We start from the raw sequence: 27918 nt of genomic DNA, 5'->3' as shown, positions 1-27918 counted from the left end.
AGGAAACTGGCAGCTCCTGCAAAAAAAACCTTTAATTAGTACAAAACAAACCTTCACATTCATCCGTCACCCTACACCACACTGTCCCAATGCTCAACATAATTCCAACTTGCCATTCAGCAGACCAGTGGGGGAGAGGCAGCAATGGACGTGAATGCTGGCTGTTGCAGCGAGGAGGATTACTCATCTACCTGACAACAGGGGTGGGTCAGGAGGTGAGCAGGCAGCAGAGGCTGGGTTACTTTACCCAAATAATGAGTCGGTGGAGTATGAGCACACAGGTTCTGACTTTCCAGGTAATTTGTTGATGAGCCATGGGTGCAGAGCCACCAGCCACAGGATTATGACCAAAGGCCTCTTAAATCAGAATCCTCGCCTTGCCTGTTCCAATCGGAGCAAATCCTTGATCAGTCCCTCAAATGATGCTGGTCAACTACCACCAGGAGATTGCCAGCCCCCAATATCAATCAATGCTCCAAATCAAAGTCCCATTGTTCTCATATCCAGAACTCATCTAGACCCGACTGGGTTCAATCAGCAATGACACCCCTCAGGACTCTGCATCCCATCTGGCGAACTCGTGGCCGTGCCTTTGAGCAGGAGCGCTTCGTGCACCACAGACTGACCCACAAGAAGCCCAGGGCCCAGGAAACTCACTGACACACAGGACCCGGCCCGATCACTGTCCCACAGCCCTCCAAGTGGTGCAGGAGCTAGAGCTGTTGCAGAATCCCTTGACCAGAGAGTCACAGAGGGTGCAGTTCAACACGATGGCTCCCATCTGAACAGCATAACCAGGCACTTGTCACAGGACTGTTCATCGGCAAGAGAAGGAGAGAGCCTGCTCACCAACAGCACCAACGTTTACATTCTGCTTCTGGCGTACTGCACGGCCATTTGGATAACTTCCTCCAGGTTGGAACTATTCCCAATGCCCTTGGCGATATGAGCAGAGCCTCCGGCGTTCCCGCCCATCCCTGCACAGACGGCGAGTGCCCAGTCCACGGCAGACAGGTTGTTCCGCAGATCCTGGGCAGAGCAACAGTGGCAGATGATTGGGCGTGAATGTTTGGAGGGAGAGGGGTCAGAGAGAAATGAAACATCACTGAACGGGCAAGGAAGGGCAGAAAAAGCGCTGGTGGGGAGGGGGAGGGTGAGGTGTGGAGGGGGTGGACAAGGTGAGGGGTGGGGCAGGAGGCCGTGGGGACGGGAAGGGTGTTGTGGGGCGGACAAGGGGTGATTTAGAGAGGGCGGGCGTGCGATGTGGAGGAGGCAGGCGAGGGGTGGGGAGCGGGGGGGGAGCAGGTCACACACTGCCACTCACCTGGGCGACCCCACACACACAAACAACCTTCCCTCCAGGCTGGGAGCTCAGCAGCATCACTGAGCAGTGCGGCCTCTCCACCGACAGCAGCTTCACCATCTTCCCCAGGACCTGCAACACAGAGACCGCTGAGTCCCGGGGGAGAGAGTTGGGGGTGGGCAGTGTAACAGGGTAGGGGAGGCCACACTTACTGTGACAGGCTGACCAGGGATCATGTCCACCAGCAACATCTGGTCCGGTGACTGCGCCAGGACCACACGGAGCTCGACAGCTGCCTGGAGAAGGGCAGAGATGGGGGCAGTGAGGACAAGAGAAGAGAGGACTGGTTTCAGGGAGCAGACACCCACACGGCTCTGCTTGTCCCCAGCCGTCCCCGTCACCACGTCCACCACCCCAAAACGTTCATCCGTTCCCCCTCCCCACCCCAATCAAACCCTCCCCTTCACCCATTTTAACCCCTCAACCCCACCCACCGCTCGAAGCACCCACCTTATCCCAGTAATTCCACTCCAACACTGTCTGCCACCGACCAACCCTGCCCACTACCCGCAAACGCCCACCATAACCCGTCCTCACCCCACACTGCGGCCAAAAGCACCCACCCGCCCCTCCCCGTGTCCTGAGGAGATGGCGATGCTCCCGTCCCCACCCCCATGACTGGGTGCCCTGGGCCCACTCACCGCCTGGTCCTCCAGCCTGCGGACGCGTGTGTTGGCCACTCGCTGCAGGGCGCGGAGACGCTGCTGGAGTTGCCGCCGCTCTCTCTGCGGGACCGTCGCCCCATCAACCACCTGGAATCAAGGGCAGAGGTGTGACCCTGGGGCTGGGGGGGGGAGGGGGGTGAGGGAGCGGCGTGGAGCGGGAGAGGTGGAGACGGAGTGCAGCAGGAAGGGTGATGGGTAACAGTGGAGCGGGAGGGGGCGGATAGGGATTGTCGGGGCGCTCCCCTCTCATGCATGGGTGTCTGGGGGTCTCACGTCGGTGAGCCGGCCGATGTCCTTGGCTTGCCGCTGGGCCACCGGCAACGACGCCGGGGCAGCCTGGCTGCGCTCACCCAGCGAGTCCACCTCCTCACACAGCGCACTCCCCATGGCCCGGGCCTGTCAACACAAGCACATTCATGGTCACTGGACAACTACAGTGCAGATTACTGCAGCAAGCCGTAACATCTAGCATTTAGTGCTCTCTTCATAAATGGGGAAGGCCATGCTGTTCCTCACTCCTGCTCCCCATGTCTACACCACCTCCTCCCGCACTTACCCTGTTGCCCTGATTCCTTCCACATCCGGCAGTAATTGGGCTCAGGGACTCGACCAGCACCAGCCTCTGTGGAAAGACTTCCACGAGTGAATAGACCTCTCCACCTCCCAGCGCTGAATGGCCGAGCGAGTCACGAGGCCTGGTGGCGGCTGCCCGGTCTGGGAGCATCAAACAATCCTCCTTCCTCTCCAGCCCAGAACAGCACAGGGTCCCCCCCCCCCCCCCCCAGTCCCCCCCTCCCCATCGCAGCATTCAATCTGGGATAAGGTTGACAACACTGTAACTTGATAACTGTCTGATTGTTGTTTGCAAACTGCCAATGACAGTCCTGATTTTTTTAATTATTCTGTATTTGTGATTAATTAATTTAATAAAAGCTCGTTAAGGAGAGAGAAAAGAGAAGAAAAAGGATTCAACCTGTGAACCTTCCCTGCACCGTATCCTCCCATGGGTCGTGACCCTTGACCTGTACACAGTATTCTGGCTGTGGTGTCACCAGGGACAAATGTCAGTAGAGAGAGACGTTGCTGGCTGAACCTGCACCCAGGTCCCTCTGTACAGCAACATCTTTCATTCACCCACCACTTTAAAAATCCTGAGTAAAACACAAAGCGCTGGTATAACTCAGCAGATTAAGCAGCATCTGGGGAGGGAATGGACTGGTGATGTCTCGGGTTGAGACCCTTGGTCAATCTAATCGTAGTGTAATTTTCCACATCATGGTCCATCTTCTAGACCCTTGCCCATTCACTCAGCCTGTCCATATCCCTCCCGCCCGCCCCTTCCCAAACAGTAACAAACTTGTGTAAATAGCATTCCAATAAATCTGGAACAAAATTAGAAAATGCTGGAAACACTCAGCAAACCGGGCAGCGTCTGTGCAGAGAGAGAAGCAGAGTTAACATTCCTGATTGAAGATCCTTTGTCATAAATGGGAAGGGGGGGGGAAACAAATTTGTTTTATGTTGCACAGAGGGTGTGAGAGGGACTGGGATGGAGAGGACAAAGGGAATATCTCCTTTAGGGTGAGACTTGGGATGCTAGTCACCCAGAGGACAGTTAGCGTGAAAGAACACAGAGGAATGTAAAGCTTGAGAACATAGTCACAGGTCTGGCCCTGCGGGAGGGGAGAGAGAAATCTGAGACTGGGGAGCGTGAGAGGGAGCACGCTGTTTTGTCACCGTGAGAACTGGCCAATTTTGCTTTCGGGGACCCATATTCCATTCCCAGCAATTTCTCCCAGACACATTCTGATTTTGCTAATGTTCATTTGTTTTGGGTCACCATTCGCTCTCAGCACCAAGTGTTTAATTTCTCTGCCATTTTCTATCCCTCCACTAACTTCTCGTGTCTCAGCGTACAAGGGACCCTCTTTAACACCTGCTGACCTTTTCCTTTCAATTGGTGAAGCCATGCTTGAGAACTAGTCGAAGCAGGCAGGGAAACATTGATTGTCCATATCATACTGTCCTTCAGAAGGTGGAACCGAGTCCTTGAACTGCTGGTGATGGTCCCTTCGGAAGACAGTTGCTGGATTTTGCCCGACTGACAAGGAAGGATTGACGCAATTTTGGGCATCATATCTGAGGAAGGACGTGCTGGCTCTGGAGAGGGTTCAGAGGAGGTTTACAAGAAGGATCCCAGGAATGAGCAGGTTAACCTATGATGAATGTTTGTCGGCACTGGGCCTGTACTCGCTGGAGTTTAGAAGGATGAAGGGTGGGGGGGGGGGGGAGGACTTCATTGAAACGTATAGAATAGTGAAAGGCTTGGATAAAGTGGATGTGGAGAGGATGTTTCCACTAGTGGGAGAGTCCAGGACTAGAGGTCACAGCCTCAGAATTAAAGGACGTTCCTTTAGGAGGGAGATGAGGAGGAATTTCTTTAGTCAGAGGGTGGTGAATCTGGAATTCTTTGCCACAGGAGGCTGTGGAGGCCAAGTCAGTGAATATTTTTAAGACAGAGATATATAGATTTGTGATTAGTACAAGTGTCAGGGGTTATGGGGAGAAGGCAGGGGAATGGGGTTAGGAGGGAGAGGTAGCTCAGCCATGATTGAATGGCAGAGTAGACTTGATGGGCTGAATGGCCTAATTCTGCTCCAGCTCTTATGATCTTATGATAATAGTTCCATGTCAGGAGATGTGGCTTCCTTAACATGATGAAGACAAGGGGTCAGACAGCCATCTTGTTTGAACGTCCATCTCTCGGTGATCGGAGGGTCTCTATGCCCAGCCCTCCCAACCAACCTTCGGACGGAGGCAGGGGAGGAGAGGGGCTGGGTGCTGAGCACCGACTTTGACCACCAGCCCTAGTGCATGTGCTGCGTCTGACCTCTCACCTGCTTGGCGTCCTGTCCTGTCACGGCGATCAGTCGGCTGATTCCCTTCGCCAGCTGCCGCTCGGACACTATCACCAGGTCCTGGATCAGGCCCGTCCTCAGCAAATGGCTGCAGGGAGGACAAGAGATTCCATAAGGCCACAAAACAAACGGCCCAGTGTGTGTACAACACTATCCTGTCACATCCCCATGGCAGGGACAGCGTGGGGTAGACTCAGAATGAAGCGCCCTCCACATCTTCTCATCACACGCTTCCAGGGTTAGAAGCAGAGTGAAGCTCCCTCTACTCCAAATGTGGCCTAACCAAAGTCCTATAGAGCTGCTTCATGTAGTAATTAATGAACTGCTTGTTGCATGTTGGATATTAATGCCAGGGTCATGATACAGATCTATAGGGCGGGTTAGGCCACAGTTGGAGAATTATGTGCAGTTCTGGTCATCCCATTACAGGAAAGATGTGGAGGCTTTGGAGAGGGTGCAGAGGTGGTTTACCAGAAAGATGCCTGGATCACAGCTACAGGGAGAGGTTGGATAGTTTTGGGTTGTTTTCTCTGGAACATCAGAGGTTGAGGGGAGACCTCATAGAAGTTTATAAAATGATGAGAGACATAGATAGGGTAGACAGTCAGAACCATCTTCCTAAGGTGGAAATGTCCAACACTGGAGAGCATAGATAGGTGGGAGCGGGAAAGTTTAATGGCGATAAGCGAGGCAAGTTGTTTTGTTAGATAGAGAGCTGTGGGAGCCCAGGATGCATTGGTGAAGGCAGATATACACAAGTGGATTTAAAGAGGTGTTTAGATAGGCCCATGGCAGTACAGGCTATAGAGGGATATGGGTCACATGCAGGCAGATGAGAACGTTATGGGCCGAAGGGCCCGTTCCTGTGTTGTACTGTTCTATGTTCTATAGAGGGCTCGGTGGGGGCAACAGTGTGTTCTGGATTCAGCTGACAGTGCGGTTATTTGATGGTTATTTACAAACTGCACAAAGAGTAGTGTTGATTAATATAATCATAATACAATAATCAGAATGTTAATTGTGACCATGGAATAAAATCTCCTCGTTAGGGGAGATAAAAGAGATTGGACACGGAGTGAATTCCCCGCCCCCGCTGCCTGGCCGTATTCGCAGGGAAGGAGAGTATTTGAGTTGACCCGCCTCGAGCGGAGGTCAGTACTTACGTCCCACAGCAGAGCTCCACAGAGGTGTGCTGGGTGCCGTCTGAAGAGTGCGGCTGCTTCACAGGGGCACCGATGGAGATCACTCGTACAGGATCAAGGTATACCTGACACATACACACACACAGAGGGGAGCTCAGTGCAGGCAAAGCAAGTTTCACCAGCGGCTTCCCACAGTTCCCCAGCCCACCTCCGCATACAACGCTCGATCAGTTCTCCACCGTTACCCACCCACCCCCCCCCCCCCCCCCCCCCCCGACATCCCCGCACCCCCACCTCCCCCACCCATCCGAATTCTTCTCACAGCTCACCCACAACCCACTCCATCAGTTCCTGCACTCTGCAGGCAGGACCACAAATGGATGCTTCAAAGCAGGGTTGATGGAGCACGGCACTGTGGGAGGGGTGGTACTGAGGTAGTGCCGTGCTGTGGGAGGGACAGCTCTGTACTAAATGTGATGTTTCTGGTCCACACAGGGGTGGGTAGTGGAGGGGTGGTATTGTGTTATTGTGACTGCAGGTGTCTGACCAGTGGTGTCCCACAGGGATCAGTACTGACACCTACCTCTGTTATCTGTGATGATATAATAAATAACTTAGGATAAACTTAGAGCTGACCGCACAAACATGGGCAAAGCTGTGGACAGATCAAAGGTGGTTAGAGGCTCGATCGGGAAATGGATCAGTTGGGAATAGTGGGGAGATGGCAGAGGGAGCCTCACCTCGTTGGTCTTGCGTAGCCCCGTGATCTGCAGGGCCTGGTGTAGCGGCAGCTCGGCCGTGTGGACCTCCTCGTCCCTCCCGATCAGCAGCCTGCACCGCGGCGTCCAGCTCCGCCAGCTGGCCGTCTGTGAGCGGACCCTGCGTCGGGCAACACAGGCGACTTATCACCGGCCCGGCACTAGGGGGGGGGGGGGGGGGGGGGGGGGGGGGGGGGAGGGGATGGGGGAAGGGATGTGTGGTGGGGGGGGGGTGGTGGACAGACAGGCTGGGCAAGGGGCAACAATGGGGGCGAGAGGGTGGAGGGGGGCGACAGGGAGTCGGCATGGGGGTGGATGGGGAGACAGCTGAGACACACACACACACTCAATTCTGGGGGTGGGGGGGAGCTGTGGCGACAGGCAGGACAGCAAGGGGGGGGGAAGGTTGCCAAGAGGGGCCGGGCCAGTGGGATGAAGGACTGAGGATGGTGAATGTGTGGGGGGAGGAACGACCAGAGGAGGAGGGGGGGGGGGGGGGGGGAGGGTGACTTGGGGAGAGGATGGATGCTGGAGGAATCACTGTGTGTGGGGGGGATGGGGGAGGGGATGGGAGCGGAGGGGTTAGGATCAAAGGGCTGGAGGGAATGGCAGAGTGGGGGAGGGGGGGGGGGGAGGGGGCGACCCACCTTGACGCTGACGTCCAGCCGCAGTCGTTGAGCGGCCACGTGTGAGCCCCGCTGTTGCGTGCGCGGCCCCAGCACCCGGCACAGAGCGGCCATCAGCAGGTGTGTGGCCGTATGCTTCACCATGCAGCTGAGTCGCTGGGCCTGGGAGCGGGGAACACACGGGGGGGGGGGGAGTGAATGAATACTTTGTTGTCGCAGTGAAATCCTTTGTTTTGCGTTCCCAAGGTAGGCAAAGAGTCGCCACGGAAAGGACGGCGACAAAATCACCAAAATCGAGTTTCCCACGCACGTCCCCCTCACCAGGCGGGAAGTCTGATGGGGGGGGGGGGGGGGGGGGGGTTGAGGGCGAGGGGTCACTACAGCCCTTCCTCACCAGCCAGGGAGGCAGGGACAGGGACCGGTGGGAGTGCAACTCCCCCTCCAGTCGCTGCAGACCCAGGGGCGGCCTCCTTGTGGTTGGACGTGTCCGCCCGGAGCTGTGGGGAGTGGGACAGAGTCTGGGGTCGGTGCTGGAGACGGGGCCGGGCTGAGGAGCGAGGGGCTGAATGGCCTCCTGCCTCCTCCTCCTCCCCTCGCAGTGAGTGATCTGTCCCTCCACCCCCAGCCATGTCCAGCCCCAGCTCAGGGGGTCGGTCAGGGTCAGGGGAGGGTCAGTCAGGGTTGGGGTCGGAAGCGGTTCACTGGTCGGGAATGGGTTCGTTCAGGGTCAGGGTGGGTCTGGGGGGAGGAGTCGGTCGGGGTCGGGTCGGGATACTCCCACCTGGTCCACGAAGAGTTCCAGCCTGTCCCCGACCTGCAGACACTCCGGCACCAGCACCCGGTGGACCACGAAGCCCCCGGCCCCCCTCACATCCAGCACCGGCAGCACCACATCCTGGAGGGGGGTGAAAACAAGGAACCCAGCTCAGTGCTGGGACACCCCACCCACCGACTGACCGAACCCCCCGTCCCCCGAGATCCTCATTCCCCCCCACCCCTCCCCAGCCAGCGCCCCGCCCCACCACACCAAACCCAATGCCCACCACATCTTCACGTCGCACCCCTCTTCCCCCCCCCCCCAGCGTAATCCCCCCCTTCACGAACTGCCCCCCCACCCCACCTCCCCAGGTCATTCCCACCCCTGACCAGGTAGGTCCCCTCATCTCACCCCCACTGTTGCCAACAACAATCTCCCCCCCCCCCCCCCCCCCACCCTGCACATCACCCGACCCACCCACTGATCTCAGTGGTTTTGGCCCGAAACGTTGCCCATTTCCTTCGCTCCATAGATGCTGCTGCACCCGCTGAGTTTCTCCAGCACTTTTGTCCACCCACTGATCTGTCCCCTTGGCCTACACCACAGAAATTCAGTTATAACCACTGCTACCAGACCCCCCGGCCCAACCACACACTGTCACTGCTCCGTTTAGACTTGCTCGCCACGACTGACCATTAACCTTTCCTACGCCCCTCATGATTTTATAAACCTCTATAAGATCACCCCTCAGTACCTACCCTCCAGGGAAGACAGACACAAAATGCTGGAGTAACTCAGCGGGTCAGGTGGCATCTCTGGAGAGAAGGAATGGGTGACGTTTCGGGTTGAGATCTTTCCTCAGACTTCCTTTCTACGACCAGACCTCTGCAGAAGGTAGACACAAAATGCTGGAGTAACTCAGCGGGTCAGGCAGCCATTCCTTCCCTCCAGAGATGCTGCCTGACCCGCTGAGTTACTCCAGCATTTTGCGTCCTGCCATCTAAGGTGTTGTCGTTTACCCGTGTTTGGCCCATATCTCTTTATTATCCATCTTCCTGACCATGCCTTTAAATGCTGTTATAGTATCCACCTATTCTGGCAGCTCGTTCGATTTACCCACCACCCTCTGTGAATAAGTTGCCCCTCAGGTTTGTATTAAATCTTGTCCCTCACCTTAAACATGTGTCTTCTGTTTCTTGATATGCCTATTCTGGTCATTCATCCTATTTATTCCCCTCATGATCTTACACAACTCTTTAAGATTACCCCTCAGCTTCCTGCACTGCAAGGAATAAAGTCCAATCCTGCCTAACCACACCCCCTCAAGTCCTGGCAACATCCCCATAAATTTAACTGCACCCTTTCCTGCTTAATGACATCCCTCCTATAGCAGGTGACCAAAACTGAACACAGTACTCCAAGTGTGGCCTCACCAGCGTTGTGTACCACTGACTGATGAAGGGCAATGTACCAAAAGCTTGCTTGACCACCATATCTATCTGTGACGCCACTTTCAAGGCACTTTGTACTTGTACTCCGAGATCCCTTTGCTCTACAAGATTCCCCAGAGCCCTGCACCTATTGTCTATAGTGTAACAATAGACAATAGGTGCAGGAGTAGGCCATTCGGCCCTTCCATCCAGCACCACCATTCAATGTCATCATGGCTGATCATCCACAATCAGTACCCCGTTTCTGCCTTCTCCCCATATCTCTTGACTCAATTACTATCTTTAAGAGTCCTATCTTGCTCTCTCTTGAAAAGATCCAGAGTACCGGCCTCCACCGCCCTCTGAGGTAGAGAATTCCACAGACTCACAACTCTCTGTGTGAAAAAGTGTTTCCTCATCGTTCTAAATGGCTTACCCCTTATTCTTAAACTGTGGCCCCTGGTTCTGGACTCCCCCAACATCAGGAACATGTTTCCTGCCTCTAGCGTGTCCAAACCCTTAATAATCTAATATGTTTCAATATGTGTTTTGATTTTCTGTTTTTGGATTGAATTCTGTTTTTAATTTGTGTCTCTGTGATGTCTTTTTTACCTGTTCTATTCCGATTATATGTTTTTATTCCGATTACTATGTAAGGTGTCCTTGAGATGTCTGAAAGGCGCCCATTAAATAAAATTTATTATTATTATTATTAGATCTCGCTGTAGTTTACTTTAGAGATAGAGCATGGAAACAGGCCCTTCAGCCCACCGAGTCCGCACATCCTAACCATCACCCATACACTAGCTCTATCCTACGCACTAGGGACAATTTGCAGAAGCCAATTAACCTACAAACCTGTACGTCTTTGGAGTGTGGGAGGAAACCGGAGCACCCGGAAGAAACTCACATGGTGACAAGAACGCACAAAATCTATACGGACAGCACCTGTGGTCAGGACCGACCCCGGGTCTCTGGCGCTGTAAGGCAGCAACTCTACCACTGTGCCACTGTACTCTAAAACACTCTCTCAGGCCCTATCATTTACTGTGTAATCCCTGTCCTGGTTTATCATTCCAAAAATGCAACACTGTGCATGTCTTAGTTAAGTTCCCTCTGCCATACCATTCCCTCTGTCCCTGTTATCTCAGACAACCTTCTACACTGTCCACCACACAATTTTGCAGTCTTCTGCAAACTTCCTATTCTTGCCATCCAAGTTCTCATCCAAATCGTTAATGTAGATGACAAACAGTAGTGGACCCAGCACCAAGCCCCGTGGCACATCACTGGTTGCAGGTTTCCAGACCGAGTCCTACACTACCTCCCCCAAAGTCCAACACTGAAGCAGTTTTGTAAGCACCTGGCTTGCCCACCCACAGGACCAGTCCACCAGCCTGCCCAAGGCCCTGCTACAACCCAGGCCTGATGGTTGTGGACAACTGGAGAAGGGGCAGTGCCCTGGGGTGACCCATGCTGTACCTGCTGACCCTCTCGCACCAGGAAGCCCTGGTCGCAGCTCTGACCACCCTGCTCGCTGTAGAAGTTGGTGCGGTCGAGAATGACGAAGCCTCGCTGGCCTGGCCCCACCTCCTGGACCAGACTCCGCCCCAGGCTGAGGGCCAGGACCGTGGCCCTGCCCGAGGGAAACGCTGTAAAACAGGCCGATAGGGTCACACCGGGGCAGCGAGGGAGAGACGGGATGTATGGTGATGGGGAGGGGGCGGCGAAGGGCAGTGAAACAGGTGAGGGGGAGATGAGGGGCAGCGAGGGGGAGAGACGGAGTGGTTTGTCATCTACATCAATGATTTGGATGAGAACATACATGGCAAGATTTGCAAATTTGCAGATGACACAAAAGTGGGCGGTTTTGCAGATAGTGAAGTTGGTTGTGAAAGATTGCAGCAGGATCTGGATCGATTGGCCAGGTGGGCGGAGGAGTGGTTGATGGAATTGAATGCAGAAAAATGTGATGTGCTGCATTTTGGGAAGTCTAACATGGGCAGGACCTACACAGTGAATGGTAGGGCTTCTGGGTTAGTGTTGTAGAGCAGAGGGATCTAGGAGTGCTGGTGCATGGTTCCCTGAAGGTGGAGTCACAGGTAGACAAGGTGGTCAAAAAGGCTTTTGGCACATTGGCCTTCATCAGTCAGAGTATTGAGTATAGAAGTTGGGAGGTCATGTTGCAATTGTATAAGATGTTGGTGAGACCGCATTTAGAGTATTGTGTTCAGTTCTGGGCACCGTGTTATTGGAAAGATGTTGTCAAGCTGGAAAGGGTACAGAGAAGTTTTACGAGGATGTTGCCAGGACTAGAGGGTGTGAGCTATAGGGAGAGGTTGAGTAGGCTGGGACTCTATTCCTTGAAGCACAGGAGAATGAGGGGTGATCTTACAGAGGTATATAAAATCATGAGAGGAATAGATTGGGTAGATGCACACAGTCTCTTGCCCAGAGTAGGGGAATCGAGGACCAGAGGACATAAGTTTAAGGTGAAGGGGAAAAGATTTAATAGGAATCTGAGGGGTAACTGTTTCACACAAAGGGTGGTGGGTGTATGGAACAAGCTGCTGGAGGAGGTAGTTGAGGCTGGGACTATCCCAACATTAAGAAGCATTTACATGGATAGGACAGGTTTGGAAGGATGTGGACCAAATGCTGGCAGGTGGGACATGTGGGCCGGTGCGAGCAAGTTGGGCCGAAAGGCCAGTTTCCACACTGTATCACTCTATGACTCTCTGAGGGGAAGAAGGGGGGTGAAGAGGGGAGGAGGAGGGGCGGTGAAGGAGAGGGCGCAAAGGTGAAGAGGGGGAGGGGCATCCAGGGACAGGGAGGCCGCTCCAGTAGATCGAGCGCGCGGGGCGACCGGACTCTGAATATTGGCGCCAATAACGATGGCGTCCGCCCGTAATGTCTAGTTTATGCAAAAATAATTTCACTGTGCAGCAGCACAAGTGATAAATAAAGCACCATTGAACCATTGAGCGAAGGGAGCTGCTCTCCCAGCTCCGCCTGTGTGAGTTGAAGCAGCATTCGAAGTCACAGATACAGCCAGGTCACAGGCCCTTCGGCCCAACGAGACCCTGCCTACCGCCATTTGCACCAATGCCGTTTAGTTTAGAGGTACAGCGTGGAAACAGGCCCTTCGGCCCACCGAGTCCGCGCCGACCAGTGATCCCCGCACACCGACACTATCCAACACACACTAGGGACGATTTACACTTATACCAAGCCAATTAACCTATAAACCTGTGCGTCTTTGGAGTTTGGGAGGAAACGAAAGATCTCGGAGAAAACCTACGCAGACTCCGTAGAGACAGCACCCGTAGTCAGGATCGAACCTGGGTCTCTGGCGCTGCAAGCGCTGTAAGGCAGCAACTCCAGCGCTGCGCCACCGTGCCGCCCATGTGTTTATTGTCCCCATACTCCGATCACCTCCCCAACAACAGCCCGCTCTCCGCTCTCCCCCCCCCACCCCCCCACCCTCGGCCCCCTCCCCACCATTACCGTATTTGCCGTGGGCATCGAGGGTGTACGCGTATTTGGGGGAATCGTCCGTAGGGGGGACCCTGGCCCGGTGCAGCTCACTCAGCGTGTGGGGGTCCAACTCTGGCTCAGCGCCCGCTTCCCCCATCGCGGCCCCTCGGGAATGCTGGAGAACGGGGATGGGGAAGGAGGGGTGACAGGGAAAAACAGATGGAGGGATAGGAGGAAGGGATGGGGGAGACAGAGCATAGTGATGAGAGTCCGCAGGAACCAACCACCAACGTTGAATCTCCCGAACGTTAACCTCCCTCCTCAACCACCGCCAGCTGCCGTCACCACCCGGCGAACCCTCTCCCCACCCGCCCCACACAATGTGCACCTCATCTCCCACCCTGCCCTTCCTGGCCAGTGCAACCCCTCGCAGCCCCCCTTGCCCTCCCTCCACCTCCCTCCACCTCCCCTCCCTCGTACATCCCTCCATCATTCCCTCCTCACCTCTGCCTCCTCTTTGGCCAACCGCTCCAGGCCCTCGGTGTCCATGGTGACGGCCTTCTCGTCCAGCATCAGACCAACCAGGTCGAGGGGGAAGCCCAGGCTGCGGTGGAGGGACCAGGCCACATCCACTGCAGGGACAGAGGGGAGGGTGACTTGTGTGTGGAGACTGTCTGCCTGTCACTGCTCCACATCACCCCCTCCCCTCCCCTCTCTTCCTCCACCTGCCCCTCACCAGCCCTACCCCTGCGCTGCAGTGATATAGGGGGGACGGTGACCGTGGGTGGAGGCCGACTTCCCCACCCTACCCCCTCCCCCGCCGTGCACCCACCACCCACCTGCCCCCCACCCCCACCAGCACCCACTCCCCCCCACCAGCACCCACTCCCACCAGCACCCACTCACACCTGCCCCACACTCCCACCTGCCCCACACCCCCACCAGCACCCACCCCCACCAGCACCCACCCCCACACCAGCACACACTCCCCCACCAGCACCCACCCACACACCAGCACCCATCCACCCGCACCCACACACCAGCACCCATCCACCCACACACCAGCACCCACCCACACACCAGCACCCATCCACCCACACCAGCACCCACCCCCCCACCAGCACCCACTCCCCCACCAGCACCCACTCCCCCACCAGCACCCACCCCCACCAGCACCCACCCCCCCACCAGCACCCACCCCCACCAGCACCCACCCCCCCCCCCACCAGCACCCACTCCCCCATCAGCACCCACTCCCCCACCAGCACCACCCCCACCAGCACCCACCCCCCCACCAGCACCCACCCCCACCAGCACCCACCCCCCCCCCACCAGCACCCACTCCCCCACCAGCACTCACTCCCCCACCAGCACCCACCCCCACCAGCACTCACTCCCCACCAGCACCCACCCCCACACCAGCACCCACTCCCCCCCACCAGCACCCACTCCCCCTCCCACCAGCACCCACTCCCCCCCACCTGCACCCACTCCCCCAACATCAGCACCCACTCCCCCACCAGCACCCACTCCCCCACCAGCACCCACTCCCCCACCAGCACCCACTCCCCCAACATCAGCACCCACTCCCCCACACCAGCACCCACTCCCACCACACCAGCACCCACTCCCCCACCCCCTCAGTTCCCAAGGGCGGCAGGGAGGAGTGGAAATAGGGCCATCCCGGCAGAAAACATTCCAGGGAGGGAGAGGGAGAGGGGGAGCAGGAGGCGGATGCGGAGAGGGGACGGTGTGCGGCTCAGTGAGTATCTCCGGGTGTCAGTACCTGCGCAACGGAGACGGGGTAGGGTCAGGTGAGGAGGGCGGTGGGACTTGGTATGGGTTGGGGAATTGGCAGTGGTTGGGGATATGGGCAGTGGTTGGGGGGTGGGCTGTGGTTGTTGGGGGATGGGCTGTGGTGGGGGGGGCTGTGGTGGGGGGGGGTGGGCTGTGGTTGTTGGGGGATGGGCTGTGGTGGGGGGATGGGCTGTGGTTGTTGGGGGATGGGCTGTGGTGGGGGATGGGCTGTGGTGGGGGGTGGGCTGTGGTTGTTGGGGGATGGGCTGTGGTGGGGGGATGGGCTGTGGTGGGGGGGTGGGCTGTGGTTGTGGGGGGGTGGGCTGTGGTGGGGGGTGGGCTGTGGTGGGGGGGGGATGGGCTGTGGTGGGGGGGATGGGCTGTGGTGGGGGGGTGGGCTGTGGTGGGGGATGGGCTGTGGTGGGGGGGATGGGCTGTGGTGGGGGGATGGGCTGTGGTGGGGGGGATGGGCTGTGGTGGGGGGGGATGGGCTGTGGTGGGGGGGTGGGCTGTGGTTGTTGGGGGATGGGCTGTGGTGGGGGGATGGGCTGTGGTGGGGGGATGGGCTGTGGTTGTTGGGGGATGGGCTGTGGTGGGGGATGGGCTGTGGTGGGGGGGGATGGGCTGTGGTGGGGGGATGGGCTGTGGTGGGGGGGTGGGCTGTGGTTGTTGGGGGATGGGCTGTGGTGGGGGGGATGGGCTGTGGTGGGGGGGATGGGCTGTGGTGGGGGGGATGGGCTGTGGTGGGGGGGATGGGCTGTGGTTGTTGGGGGATGGGCTGTGGTGGGGGGATGGGCTGTGGTGGGGGGATGGGCTGTGGTGGGGGGGATGGGCTGTGGAGGGGGGGATGGGCTGTTGTGGGGGGGGGGGCTGTGGTTGTTGGGGGATGGGCTGTGGTGGGGGGGATGGGCTGTGGTGGGGGGGATGGGGTGTGGTGGGGGGATGGGCTGTGGTTGTTGGGGGATGGGCTGTGGTTGTTGGGGATGGGCTGTGGTGGGGGGGATGGGCTGTGGTGGGGGGATGGGCTGTGGTTGTTGGGGGATGGGCTGTGGTGGGGGGGATGGGCTGTGGTTGTTGGGGGATGGGCTGTGGTTGTTGGGGGATGGGCTGTGGTGGGGGGGATGGGCTGTGGTTGTTGGGGGGTGGGCTGTGGTTGTTGGGGGATGGGCTGTGGTGGGGGGGGCTGTGGTGGGGGGGGGTGGGCTGTGGTGGGGGGATGGGCTGTGGTGGGGGGATGGGCTGTGGTTGTTGGGGGGTGGGCTGTGGTTGTTGGGGATGGGCTGTGGTGGGGGGGGTGGGCTGTGGTGGGGGGGGTGGGCTGTGGTGGGGGGATGGGCTGTGGTGGGGGGATGGGCTGTGGTGGGGGGGATGGGCTGTGGTGGGGGGGTGGGCTGTGGTTGTTGGGGGATGGGCTGTGGTTGTTGGGGGGTGGGCTGTGGTTGTTGGGGGATGGGCTGTGGTGGGGGGGGTGGGCTGTGGTGGGGGGGGGTGGGCTGTGGTGGGGGGGGGTGGGCTGTGGTGGGGGGATGGGCTGTGGTTGTTGGGGGATGGGCTGTGGTTGTTGGGGGATGGGCTGTGGTGGGGGGCTGTGGTGGGGGGGGTGGGCTGTGGTGGGGGGGTGGGCTGTGGTTGTTGGGGGATGGGCAGTGGTTGGGGGGATGGGCAGTGGGTGGGCTGTGGGGGTAGATGGGGAGAGGGTGGTGAGGCGGTAGGATGGCAGGGCAGATGGGGGAGGGGGAGGGGATCATGCCACTGTACCCGGGAATCTCTCTCGGTCGCCCATCTTTCGCAGAGTCCTGTCGATGACTCGCCGCCCACGCACCAGTGAGGAGAGGAAGGCCGTCTCTCCCTCCTCTATGACGTCCATGATCTGCGGAGAGGAGCAACGAGAGTTGAGACTGCACGAGGGGCGGAGCTCTCCCCTGCCCCACCTCCCCACCCACCAGCACCCACCCTCTCCCTCAGTCCAATTACACCCCGCACTGGCCATAACGGCTGACCCCTCCCATCCACAACTCCGCCACCTCCAGACCCCACTGCACAGGCAGTATGTTCATGAATCATAAGAGCAGAATTAGGCCATTCGGCCCATCGAGTCTACTCCACCATTCAATCGCGTAAGATCTATCTTTCCCTCTCTACCCCATTCTCCTGCCTTCTTCCCTAAATCTTTGACATTCTTACAAATCAAGAACCTGCCTTAAAAATAGCCAATTCCCCAGCACATCATCCGCCACCCTCTCCCTCCAGTCCACCCCCCTCCCTCCTGACCGTCCCCAGCAACACAACCCAGACAGAGGGCTGAGGTGGAAGATGCAGGAAGGAACTGTAGATGCTGGTTTACACCAAAGATAGACACAGAATGCTGGAGTAACTCAGCGGGACAGGCAGCATCTCTGGAGAGAAGGAATGGGTGACGTTTCGGGTCGAGACCCTTCTTCAGACGAGTCAGGGGAGAGGGAAACGCGAGATATAGACAATGATGTATAGACAAGGTTGTCCTTCGGATTGGGGGTCTGTGACTAGTGGTTTGCCTCGGGGATCAGTGCTGGGACCACTGCTGTTTGCCACCTGGACTAACCAGTTGGACGAGAATGTACGAGGCATGATTGAAATGAGTGCAGATGACACCAAAATAGGGGCCATTGTAGATAGCGCAGATAGCTATCAAGAACTACGGCAGGATCTTTGATCAGCCGGGCGAGTGGGCTGAAGATTGGCAAATGGAGTTTAAGTGTGAGGTGTTGCATTTCGTGAAGTTAAACCAGGGCAGAACGATCTCAGTGAATGGTCAGGTTCAGGGGAATGTTGTAGAGTAGAGGCATGGAGACGTACTAGTCCATAGTTCCCTGAAAGTGGTGTTGCAGGTAGATAGGATGGGTGGCTTTTAGCACTCTGGCCTTCGTCAGTCAAGGTGTTGAGTATAGGGGAAGGGACGTCAGTTTACAATTGTACGAGTTATTGGTGAGGCAGCACTTATTGTGTTTAGTTTTGGACCCCCTGTTGTAGGAACAATGCCATTAAGGTGTAAAGAATGCAGAGATATTTTACAAGGATGTTGGAGTTACAAGTGACTGGCGATCATGAGCAAAATAAGTGCTGGAGCATCTCAGCGGATCAGGCAGCATCTGTGGAGGGAATGGACAGATGACATCTGAAGAAGGGTCCTAACCCGAAGCAACATTCCCCCCCACACATAACCCTGTGTCAGAGGTTATGGGGAGAAGGCAGGAGAATGGGGTTAGGAGGGAGAGATAGATCAGCCATGATTGAATGGCGGAGTAGACTTGATGGGGCCGAATGGCCTAATTCTACTCCAATTCCATATGACCTTTTGAGCCGCTGAGATTCCCATGAGGATGCTGCTTGGACTGGAGGGTGTGAACTAAAGAGAGAGGTTGGGCAGGGAGCCCCTTTACTCCGTGGAATGCAAGAGGCTGAAGGGTGATCTTATAGAGGTGTTTCAGATCCAGAGAGGAACAGATAGGGTGGATGCAAATAATATTTTTCGCCACAGTTGGTGAATCAAGGACTACACTGCACAGGTTTCAGGTGAGAGGGGAAAGGTTTAGTAAGAACCAACAACTTTTTTGTGGTGGATACACGGAAGCTGCCAGATGAAGTGACTGAGGCAGGTACAATGACAACATTGAAAACGCATTTGGACAGGTACATGGATATGAAAAGTTTAGAGGGATACGGGTCAGGCGTGGGGCAACAGGACTGGATTGGGTGGGGCACGTTGGGCCGAAGGGCCTGTTTCCATGACAATGAGCCTTCCCCATTACATTCCCCACTCCCACCCTCACCCTCCTTCCTCACCTGGCTCATATCTTGCTTCAGCTCTGGGTAGGCAGCTCCCTGAAAACAGTGAAACAAAACATCACTAATCCCACCTTCGCCAATTTGTGAGCAGTCCACCTCCCCCCTCACTCCCCTCCCCTGGGTCAGGGACCAGTGGGCACACTGTGGCCCGATTCACGCGGATCAATTGCTGCACGAATGGCGGCCATTATACCCACAATGCTCGGTGCTCGTGAAAGCACTCTATCCCTTGTGTGAATCTGTAAACTGCATGGGGCACGGCCCATTAGGAACTCCTAATCCAGAGGCACAAAGCCGGTGGATGGGGAATGCGGTGGTACTGGGCAAGGCTACCACATTCCTACAGTCAGCTATACGGAGTTAAAATCTCAACAACAAGTCTGTCTCACCCGCTGCGAGAGAAGATGCGGGGAGATTTGGCGGCACGGTGGCGCAGCGGTAGAGTTGCTGCCTCACGGCGCCATAGACCCGGGTTCGATCCCGACTACGGGTGCTGTCTGTATGGAGTTTGGACATTCTCCCCGTGACCACGTGGGTTTTCTACGATATCTTTGGTTTCCTCCCACACTCCAAAGAAGTACAGGTTTGTAGGTTAATTGGCTTGATATAAATGTAAATTGTCCCTAGTGTGTGTAGGATAGTGGCAATGTGCTGGGATCACTGGTCGGTGTGGACTCGGTGAGCCGAAGGGCCTGTTTCTGCGCCGTATCTCTAAACCAAACCAAGAGCATGGAGGGAGAGGGTGGCGGTCACTGAACAAAGGGCCAGTAAGAAGAACCGGGGTCTTACCTTCTGCGGCCTCAAAGTCAGCTGCGGGGGCAGCCCCCCCCACCACGGGGAACAAGGTCTGAAGAGAGCCGTGTAAGGAGAGGACGAGGGTTCGCGGGACGACCGGGATGGAGGAGACGGCTGCAAACGGCCTTTGTGGCCAGCGGTAGCTGGGACTGTAAAATGGCACCAAAATGGCGCCTCTTGCTTATGGATTCAGTGGGCCGTTCTACATATTCTGTACCAACCGGAGGTTTATGCTTATGTATGGTGATAGTCTTACCGAGCTGTATGCAGCAAAAGTACTTCACTGTACCTGGGTAGCGGCGATAATGAAGAAACCATTGGCCCATGGCGTAATGTTCCAGGGAGGGGCGAGGCAGCACAAGGGGGCTTTGGTCTGTTGGGTTTGTGTGTGGGGACACACGATGCCACCCCATTGCTCAGTGAGGAACCAGAACAAGCTCACGGTGGCGCAGTGGCAGAGCCAGACACCCGGATTTAATCCTGACTGCGGGTGTTGTCTGAATATAGTTTGTACGTTCCCCCCGTGCCCACGTGGGTTTTCACCGGGTGCTCCGGTTTCCTCCCACACTCCAAAGACGTGCAGGTTTGTAGGTTAATTGGGTTCTGTAAATTGCCCCAGTGTGTAGGATGTGAAACTGGAGCAACATGGAACTAGTGTAGAGGGTGAGCACAGACTCGGTGGGGCCGAAAGGCCCTTTTCCACGTTGTATCTCTAAAACCCGATGGGCCAGATGTGAAGAGTTTGGTGGTTCTCCGACTGGGATAGCCAGGAACGCCAGAACTGATCCAACCACCCCCAAAGCTCAGCTCACCATCCAGGTCCCCACTCGCCCCCTCCTCACCAGAGTCTCTGCCACGCTGGGCACCAGGGAAGCCAGGAGCCCGGCAGGAGCACGGAGAACCTCGGCAGAGAACCTCACCGCCCGCCGCAGGATCCGCCGCAGTACCAGCCTGTGGGGCAAGGGGGCACTGTCAGATGCAGTACAACGCCACCCACCCGCCCCCTGACACAATGGCCACCCATACTCCACCACCCAACACAGTGACCCCAAACTCACGACCCCACCCGACACCACCGTGACCCCACCCCACGACCCCTCAGTGACCCCACCCCACAACCCCACATCATGACCCCTCAGTGAACCCACCCGACACCACCGTGACCTCACCCCACAAGCCCACATCATGACACCACCCGACACCACTGTGACCCCTCAGTGACCCCACCCACGATCCCACCCGACATCAGCGTGACCCCACCTTGCAACCTCACATCGCGACCCCTCAGTGAACCCACCCGCGACCCCACCCGACCCCACCGTGACCCCACTCAGCGACCCCCCACCTCACGACCCCACCCGACACCACCGTGACCTCAGTACCCCACATCGCAACCTCACATCACGACCCCTCAGTGAACCCACCCGCGACCCCACTCAGTGACCCCCTACCTCACGAACGCACTCAGTGACCTCGCCCCGTGACCCCACCCCACCCCCTCCACACCACAGAGACTCACGGAGCGCCGGACATCCCCGGGTACAGCCCGTCGGCGATGCAGACGGTGAGAGCCCGTGCGTGGTCAGCCAGCACGCGGTACGCCGTGTCCAGGGAGGCGTCCGGGCTCGATCCCACCAGCCCACCGTAGCGCCGCGCCCCTGACCGCTGAAGGAGGAGCAGACACAAAACTCCTGAGTCAGGGAGACCATGGCTGATCAAGTAGTATCCTTGATCGGACTTTGCTGGCTTTACCTTGCACTAAGCGTTATTCCCTTATCAAGTATCTATACGCTGTAAATGGTTCGATTGTAATCATGTGTTGTCTTTCTGCTGACTGGATAGCACACAACTAAAGCTTTTCACTGTACCTCGGTACACATGACAATAAACTGAGCTGAACTATCCCCGACGTGTTCATATACAACATATGAATCTCTGGAATTCTCTGCCACAGAAGGTAATTGAGGCCAGTTCATTGGCTATATTTAAGAAGGAGTTTGATGTGGCCCTTGTGGCTAAAGGGATCGGGGGTATGGAGAGAAGGCAGGTACAGGATCCGCCATTTTCATATTGAATGGCGGTGCAGGCTCGTAGGGCCGAATGGCCTACTCCTGCACCTGTTTTCTATGTTTCTGACATACACATCCTACACAGAGAGGGGGCTTTCCTATTTTTGACAAGTCCTCAGTAGAGCACAGGAACAGGCCCTTCGGCCCACCACGTCTGTTCTGACCTTGATCCCAGCTGCCTGCACATGGTCTGCACCACTACATTTCCAGCCCGTTCATGTGTCTTTTAAATTATGCCATCACACCTGCTTCCTCCGCCTCTCCTGAGCAATATGGGAGAAAGGTGGGCCAATGGGCCTTGTTTGACTGCCATGGATGAGTTGGGTTCAGAGGCCTGTTACTGTCTTGTATTAACTGACTGATCACACTTGTCTCCATCAATTCCATACCCCTCTATGCCCTGCTCACTCCAGTACCCGCCCAGATGTTGTTCCTGCCTCCACCACTTCCCCTGGCAGCTCATTCCAGATCCCGGCCACCCTCAGTTAAAAAAAAAACTGCCCTTTTTAAACATCTCTTTCAAACATTGACCCACTGTCTTAAAGCTATACCCTCTCGTCTTTGATATTTCCCTGGGAAAAAAAAGCTTCTGACTGTCTACTCTGTCTCTGTCTCTCATCATTTTATAACCTTGTATCAGGGCTTCCTTCAACCTCTGACATTCCAGAGCAAACAATTCACGTTTGTCCTACCTCCCCTTACAGCTAATGCCCTCTATCCCAGGTCGCATCCTAGTTAAAATCCTCTTCTGCACCCTCTCCAAAGCTTCTACATCCGTCTTGTAATGGGGATGACTGGAACTGTGCACAAACCTCCAAATGTGGCCCATCCAAAGCTTTATAAAGCTGTACCATGACATCCTGACTCTGATACCAATGAAGGCAAGCATATCACAGGCCTTCTTTACCACTCTGAGTTCATAAGGTCATGTGATAGGAGCAGAATTAGGCCATTCGGCCCATCAAGTCTACTTTGCCATTCATTCATGGCTTATCTATCTCTCCTTCCTAACCCCATTCTCCTGCCTTCTCCCCATAACCCCTGACACCATCTACCCACTGGTGTCGCTCCCTTATGTGCACGAGTCATCCGTTCCCCACATCCTTCCACACGCTCTCCCATGGGATTCCCCTTCCCAGAACCGCAACACCCCCAGGAACTCTCCATCGCCCACCCGGCGTTTCCTATCCTCCCCCCGCCGCCCCCGCCCTCACCTGGTGTATGGTGTCCAGGAGGGGGGTGAAGAGGTCAGTGTCATAGTTGGAGGTTGTCCCTTGCAGAACGGCCACCAGTCGCTCGAGGCCCATCCCAGTGTCCACGCTGTGCCGTGGCAGCGGCTGGAGGCTGGAGTCTGCCTCCCTGAGGCACAGGGGAACAGAATGGGAGAGAACAGAAAGCTCGCTCTACACCTCCCCGTCACACGTGAATGTCCCCCTACAGCGTCCCGTCACAGCGTGAAGCTCCCTCTACGCCATCCCGTCACACACTCTCACAATCAGACACAGGGGACCCGCCGTCCACGAAGGCCCCGGGGGATTAACGGGACATCTGGCCACCGCGGGGAGTGGAATGCATCCTTAATAAGGATGGAGAAATAGTTGTTTAATAGTATATTTGATATTGAAGAATATTTCTTCGACTTGTATTATGGTGGTGGGTGTCGTTATGGATTATTTCGTATTGTACATATTATTGTAAATAATTGAATAAATTAATTTTGGTTAAAAATAAAAATAAAATATATCAGACAGAGTGAGTCCCCCTCTACACTATCTTGTTACACACTTCTCACAATCGGACACAGAGTGAGTCTCCCTCTACACTGTCCTGTTACACATTCCCGGATTTGACACAGAGTGGAGCTGCTGTTATTGAGTTGGGAGAAATCAGAGAAACACTGTGAGTAAACAAAGAACTGCAGATACTGCTTAATACACAAAACGACACAAAGTGCTGGAGGAACTCAGCGGGTCAGGCAGCATCCCTGGAGAACGTTTTGAGTCGAGACCCTTCCCCAGACTAAAGTATCTGGAACGTTGGAGGGGGTGTGGGGTTGTGAGAATAATGACCGGCTGGCCTCTGGCCAGACTGATTAGGCCGGAGAACCTCAACTATCCCCTTGAGGAGGGGAATCCATTCTCCAGTGAGGCCGGGCGTGGGTGAGGAAGTTGAAGGAACTGATCGGTTCCTTGGATTCGGGGGACATCTGGAGGAATGTCCATCCTGACAGTGCCTGGTCACTGTCCTGCTGCCCAACAAGGGCCATCTCCACCTTTTGACACACAGACAGCACCTGAAGTCAGCTCCACCAGCTGCACCACCACTTTGATGGTTGTTATTTGCAAACTGCACAAATAGCAGTGTTGATGGATGTATTACCATGCTAATTAGTTTAGTTTAGAGATGTGGCGGGGAAACAGGCCCTACGGCCCACCAAATCTGTGCCGATCAGCGATCCCCATCAACTCGCACTATCCTACACACTAGGGAAGATTTATAATTTTTACCAAACCCAATTAACCTACAAACCTGTACATCTTTGGAGTGTGGGAGGAGACTGGAGCACCCAGGGGAAAACCCACGAGGTCACGGGGAGAACGTACAAAAAAACGTGCAAACAGCAGCCTTAGTCAGGAGCAAAGCCGGGCCTCTGGCGCTGTAAGGAAGCAACTCTACCGGTGCGCCACCGTGCCGCTAATTGCAACTCTGGAAAAATGAGGGGATACAGAGAGAAGCTCCCACCACCCTGCCCTGGAAAGGCTTTGTAGATGCTTCAGTGAGTCGTGAGTGGGCCTGTGGAGAAGGGGCCAGCAAGGCCAGGATGTTAGGGGCTGCCCAGGACGGTGCTGCCTCACCGGTGGTACTGCATGAAGACCAGGTTCCAGAGCTCCACCAGCCCGGGGTTACCAGCGTTCACCTGGGAGGCTGCCCCCTTCCCCACGCCGTGGTCGTAGTGGATCTCGGTGCAGGGCCCGCATGGTCCCGTCTCCCCCATCTCCCAGAAGTTGCAGTCTAGTCCGAAGGGCAGCACCCTTTCCGAGGGGAGCCTGCAGACCGGAGCAGAGACCGCGTCAGCTGGGGCTGGACCCCAGGCCCCCTCTGTGGCCATCACAGGCCGGGGCTGAACCCCCTCCCTTCCCCCTCCCCTCCCCGCCCCCGTCATCTCCCTCCCCACCCACCCTCCCTTCTCCATCCTCCCCTTCAAAAACCCCGTCCCCCTCCGCTCCCACCCCAATCATCCCTCTCCCTACTCACCCTCCCCTCCCCATCCTCCACCCACCCCCACCCCCTCCGTAGGGAGCATGCACCCATTGCATGGGGACGGGGAGTTGTGTTGGGGAGAAGGAGTTGTGTTGGGGAGGGGGGGAAGCCCTGGGATGCTGGGGAAGGAGAAGCACCATGGAGTGGGAAACACCAATGGAACATCAGGGGTGACGAGGTGCTGTGGGAGGGGCGGGGAGCTGAGGCCAGGGCTGGTGGGAGATAGAGAGGGAGGAGAGCCATGGGAGCGGGGCGGGATGCAATGGTGGAGGAGAGGGGTGGGGTGGGGTGAGGATCAGTGAGGGGGGAGAGGTGGGGTGAGGATCAGTGAGGGGGAGGGGAGAGGGTCAGTGAGGGATAAGGGGAGAGGGCTGGTGAAGGAGGGGGGTTGGTGTGCACTCACCCCAGGCTGAGCCAGACGTCCCTGGTCTCGGTGTCGGCTGGCAGTCCGGCACCAGGGTCCCCCCCAAAGTAGGTGACATAGAGTCGGTCGGGCGGGATCCCGTACTTCTCCGTCAGCAGCTCCCAGGCCATGGAGCAAGCCTCTTCCTGCACCACGACAAGGGGGATCATCACTCCCGGCCCTCCCCCTACCCCACCGTGCTAAAACCCACAACCCCCCGACAGGCCAGCACCCCTCCCCCTCCATCTCAGAGGGAGCAGCCCGTCCCCGGGGGGTGAGAGGCCCAACTATTTGCATCCCTGTTAAACTGGATTCCAGTCTCCCATCTTCACCTTTTCCGCCCACCCACCCATTCTTGCCCTTCTCCAACAACCCATTCACCCTACAAACTCCCTCCTCCCTCCCTGTGCCCACTTCACTCCCACTCTCCCTGTGCTCACTCCCCCGGCGCCCACCCCCCTGTCCCGACTCTGCCTCCACTCCCCCAACACCCACTCCCCGTTCACTCCGTGTGCCCACCCCCCTTCATTCCCCCTGGGCCCACTCCCCCTTCTCTCCCCACACCCACTCTGCCTTCACTCACACCCCCTTCACCCACTCCCCTTCACTCCCCAACCTCCCCCCAATCACCTTGAAGAAGTCTCCAAAGGACCAGTTGCCAAGCATCTCGAAGAACGTGTGGTGGTAGAGGTCGCGGCCCACGTCCTCCAGGTCGTTGTGTTTGCCGCCGGCGCGCATGCATTTCTGGCTGTTGACCACTCGGCGGTAGCCCGCCATCTCACTGCGGGGGTCAACACTGCCCAGGATCAGGGGCTTGAACTGCGCGGAGACAGGCGTGACGGGAATGTCATTGTCACAGCTACAGGCAACGTTGGTCAAATTGCACTGGAGTATTGCGCACCGTTCTGGCTGCCTGGCTGACCCAGCGTGGGGGGACAGCCGTGAGGGGGGGAGGGGAAGAACAAAGGAGGACCTGGCACGGGATCCTTTGTAGCTTTGTCAGCGCCCTGTATGTGGCAACACTTTGCATACCTTACATAGGCAAAACAAAGAATTTCCCTGTGACTTCATGTGTCAATGAAGTATTCATTTATTCATTCATTAGGCAGATAGTTTGCTTGCCGTCATTGGTCAGGACATTGAGTATGAGAGCAAGGAAGTAACTTTGCAGCTTTATAAACCTTTAGTTCGGTTGCATTTGGTGTATTGCGTACAGTTTTGCTCGCCCCATTACATGAAGGAAGTGGAGGGTTTCGAGAAGGTGCAGAGGAGGTTTACCAGAACATTGCCTGGATTCGGGAGGACTAGCAATAAGGAAAGGTTGGATAAACTTGGGTTATTTTCTCTGGAGTGTCCGATGTTGAGGGGAGACCTGATAGTAGTATACAAATTTATGAGAGGCATAAATAGGGTGTACAGTCAGAATCCATACCCCAGGGTGGAAATGTCAAAGACTAGAGGGTGCAGCTTTGCAGTCAGAGGGTGAAAGTTTAATGGAGATGATCAGGGCAAGCTTTCATTTTACATAACGAGTGGTGGGTGCCTGGAACGCACTGCCAGGGGAGGTCGTGGAAGCATGTACAATAGTGGCGTTAGAGAGGCTTTAAGATAGGCACATGTATCCAGAGGGAATGGAGGAGTATGGATCAAGTACAGGCAGAGGAGATTACTTTAATTTAGCATTATGTTTAGCACAGATATTGTGGGCCAATGGACCTGTTCCTGTGCTGTACTATGTTCTATGTTCTATGTTGGAAAGTGTACAGAGCAGATTCACCACAATGTCACCTGGACTGGAGGGCTCGAGTTATAAGGAGAGATTATATAGTACTATTTTCCCTGGAGCGCATGAGACTGAGGGATGTGGATTTGCTGAAGCCGTGGGATTAATCATACCGAAATACTGCAGATAAACAAGCCTCTCAGCCCAACTTGACATGCCGGACAAGATGTCCATCTAAGTTAGTCCCATTGCCCACGTTTGACCCATATTCGTCTAAATCCTTCTTATCGATGTACCTGTTCCAAATGTCTTTTAACTGCTGTTATTATACCTGCCTCGAGCAGGTGCATAAACAGCAGCTTCTCCTGGCTGCTTGTTCCATACATGTATCACTTTCTATTTGAAAATGTTGTCCCTTCAGGCTCCTATTAAACCTTTCGCCTCTAATCTGAAACCTCTGCCTTCTAGTTCTCGACTCCCCTCCCCACAGAAAATGATTGCATTCACTCCATCTATTCCCCTCATTATTTTATACAACTCTGGAAGAGCAACACTCAATGCCTTTCACTCCGAGGAATAAAATCCCAAACTGCCCAACTGCTCGAGGCCTGGCAACATTGACCCTCTGACTGAGCTCTGCCATTGCCCCTCGCTCACCTGGTTCATGCCCGCATTGACGAACAGGAGGCTGGGGTCAGCCCGGGGTATCACCGGGGCCGACCGGACCTCCCGGTGCTGCTGCTGCTCTGTGAAGAAGCGGAGGAAGGTGTCGCGGACGCTGGCGGCGCTGGGCCCGGTGGTGGTGGCGGCGCTGCTGAACGAGCGGCCCCGGCCCAAGGCCCAGACCCCGACCCCGGGCCGGACCCGCAGCAGCTGCCGTGTGGGCGCCGCCATCTTTGATACTGGCGG

General features: G+C 56.3%; 1 protein-coding gene across 1 annotated transcript; it reads right to left on the bottom strand.

The window, feature by feature from the left end:
- Positions 1-14: 14 nt before the first annotated feature.
- Positions 15-27918, bottom strand: aars2 (alanyl-tRNA synthetase 2, mitochondrial). Its single transcript, XM_033020596.1, is given in 23 exon segments — positions 15-1029; positions 1325-1435; positions 1516-1599; positions 2005-2115; positions 2302-2424; positions 4926-5034; positions 6110-6213; positions 6829-6915; positions 6917-6967; positions 7494-7634; positions 8254-8367; positions 11142-11311; positions 13167-13311; positions 13641-13768; positions 16692-16803; positions 18756-18794; positions 20396-20504; positions 21073-21218; positions 22837-22981; positions 24478-24669; positions 25287-25432; positions 25917-26105; positions 27667-27918. Coding segments are annotated over 23 exon segments (2958 nt in total). The 5' UTR covers positions 27904-27918; the 3' UTR covers positions 15-864.

This window comes from Amblyraja radiata, chromosome 5 (genome assembly GCF_010909765.2).
Source record: "Amblyraja radiata isolate CabotCenter1 chromosome 5, sAmbRad1.1.pri, whole genome shotgun sequence".
In the NCBI taxonomy this organism is placed as follows: Eukaryota; Metazoa; Chordata; class Chondrichthyes; order Rajiformes; family Rajidae; genus Amblyraja; species Amblyraja radiata.
Note: the sequence above shows the minus strand (reverse complement) of the source record. Positions and strands in the feature narration are given on the sequence as shown.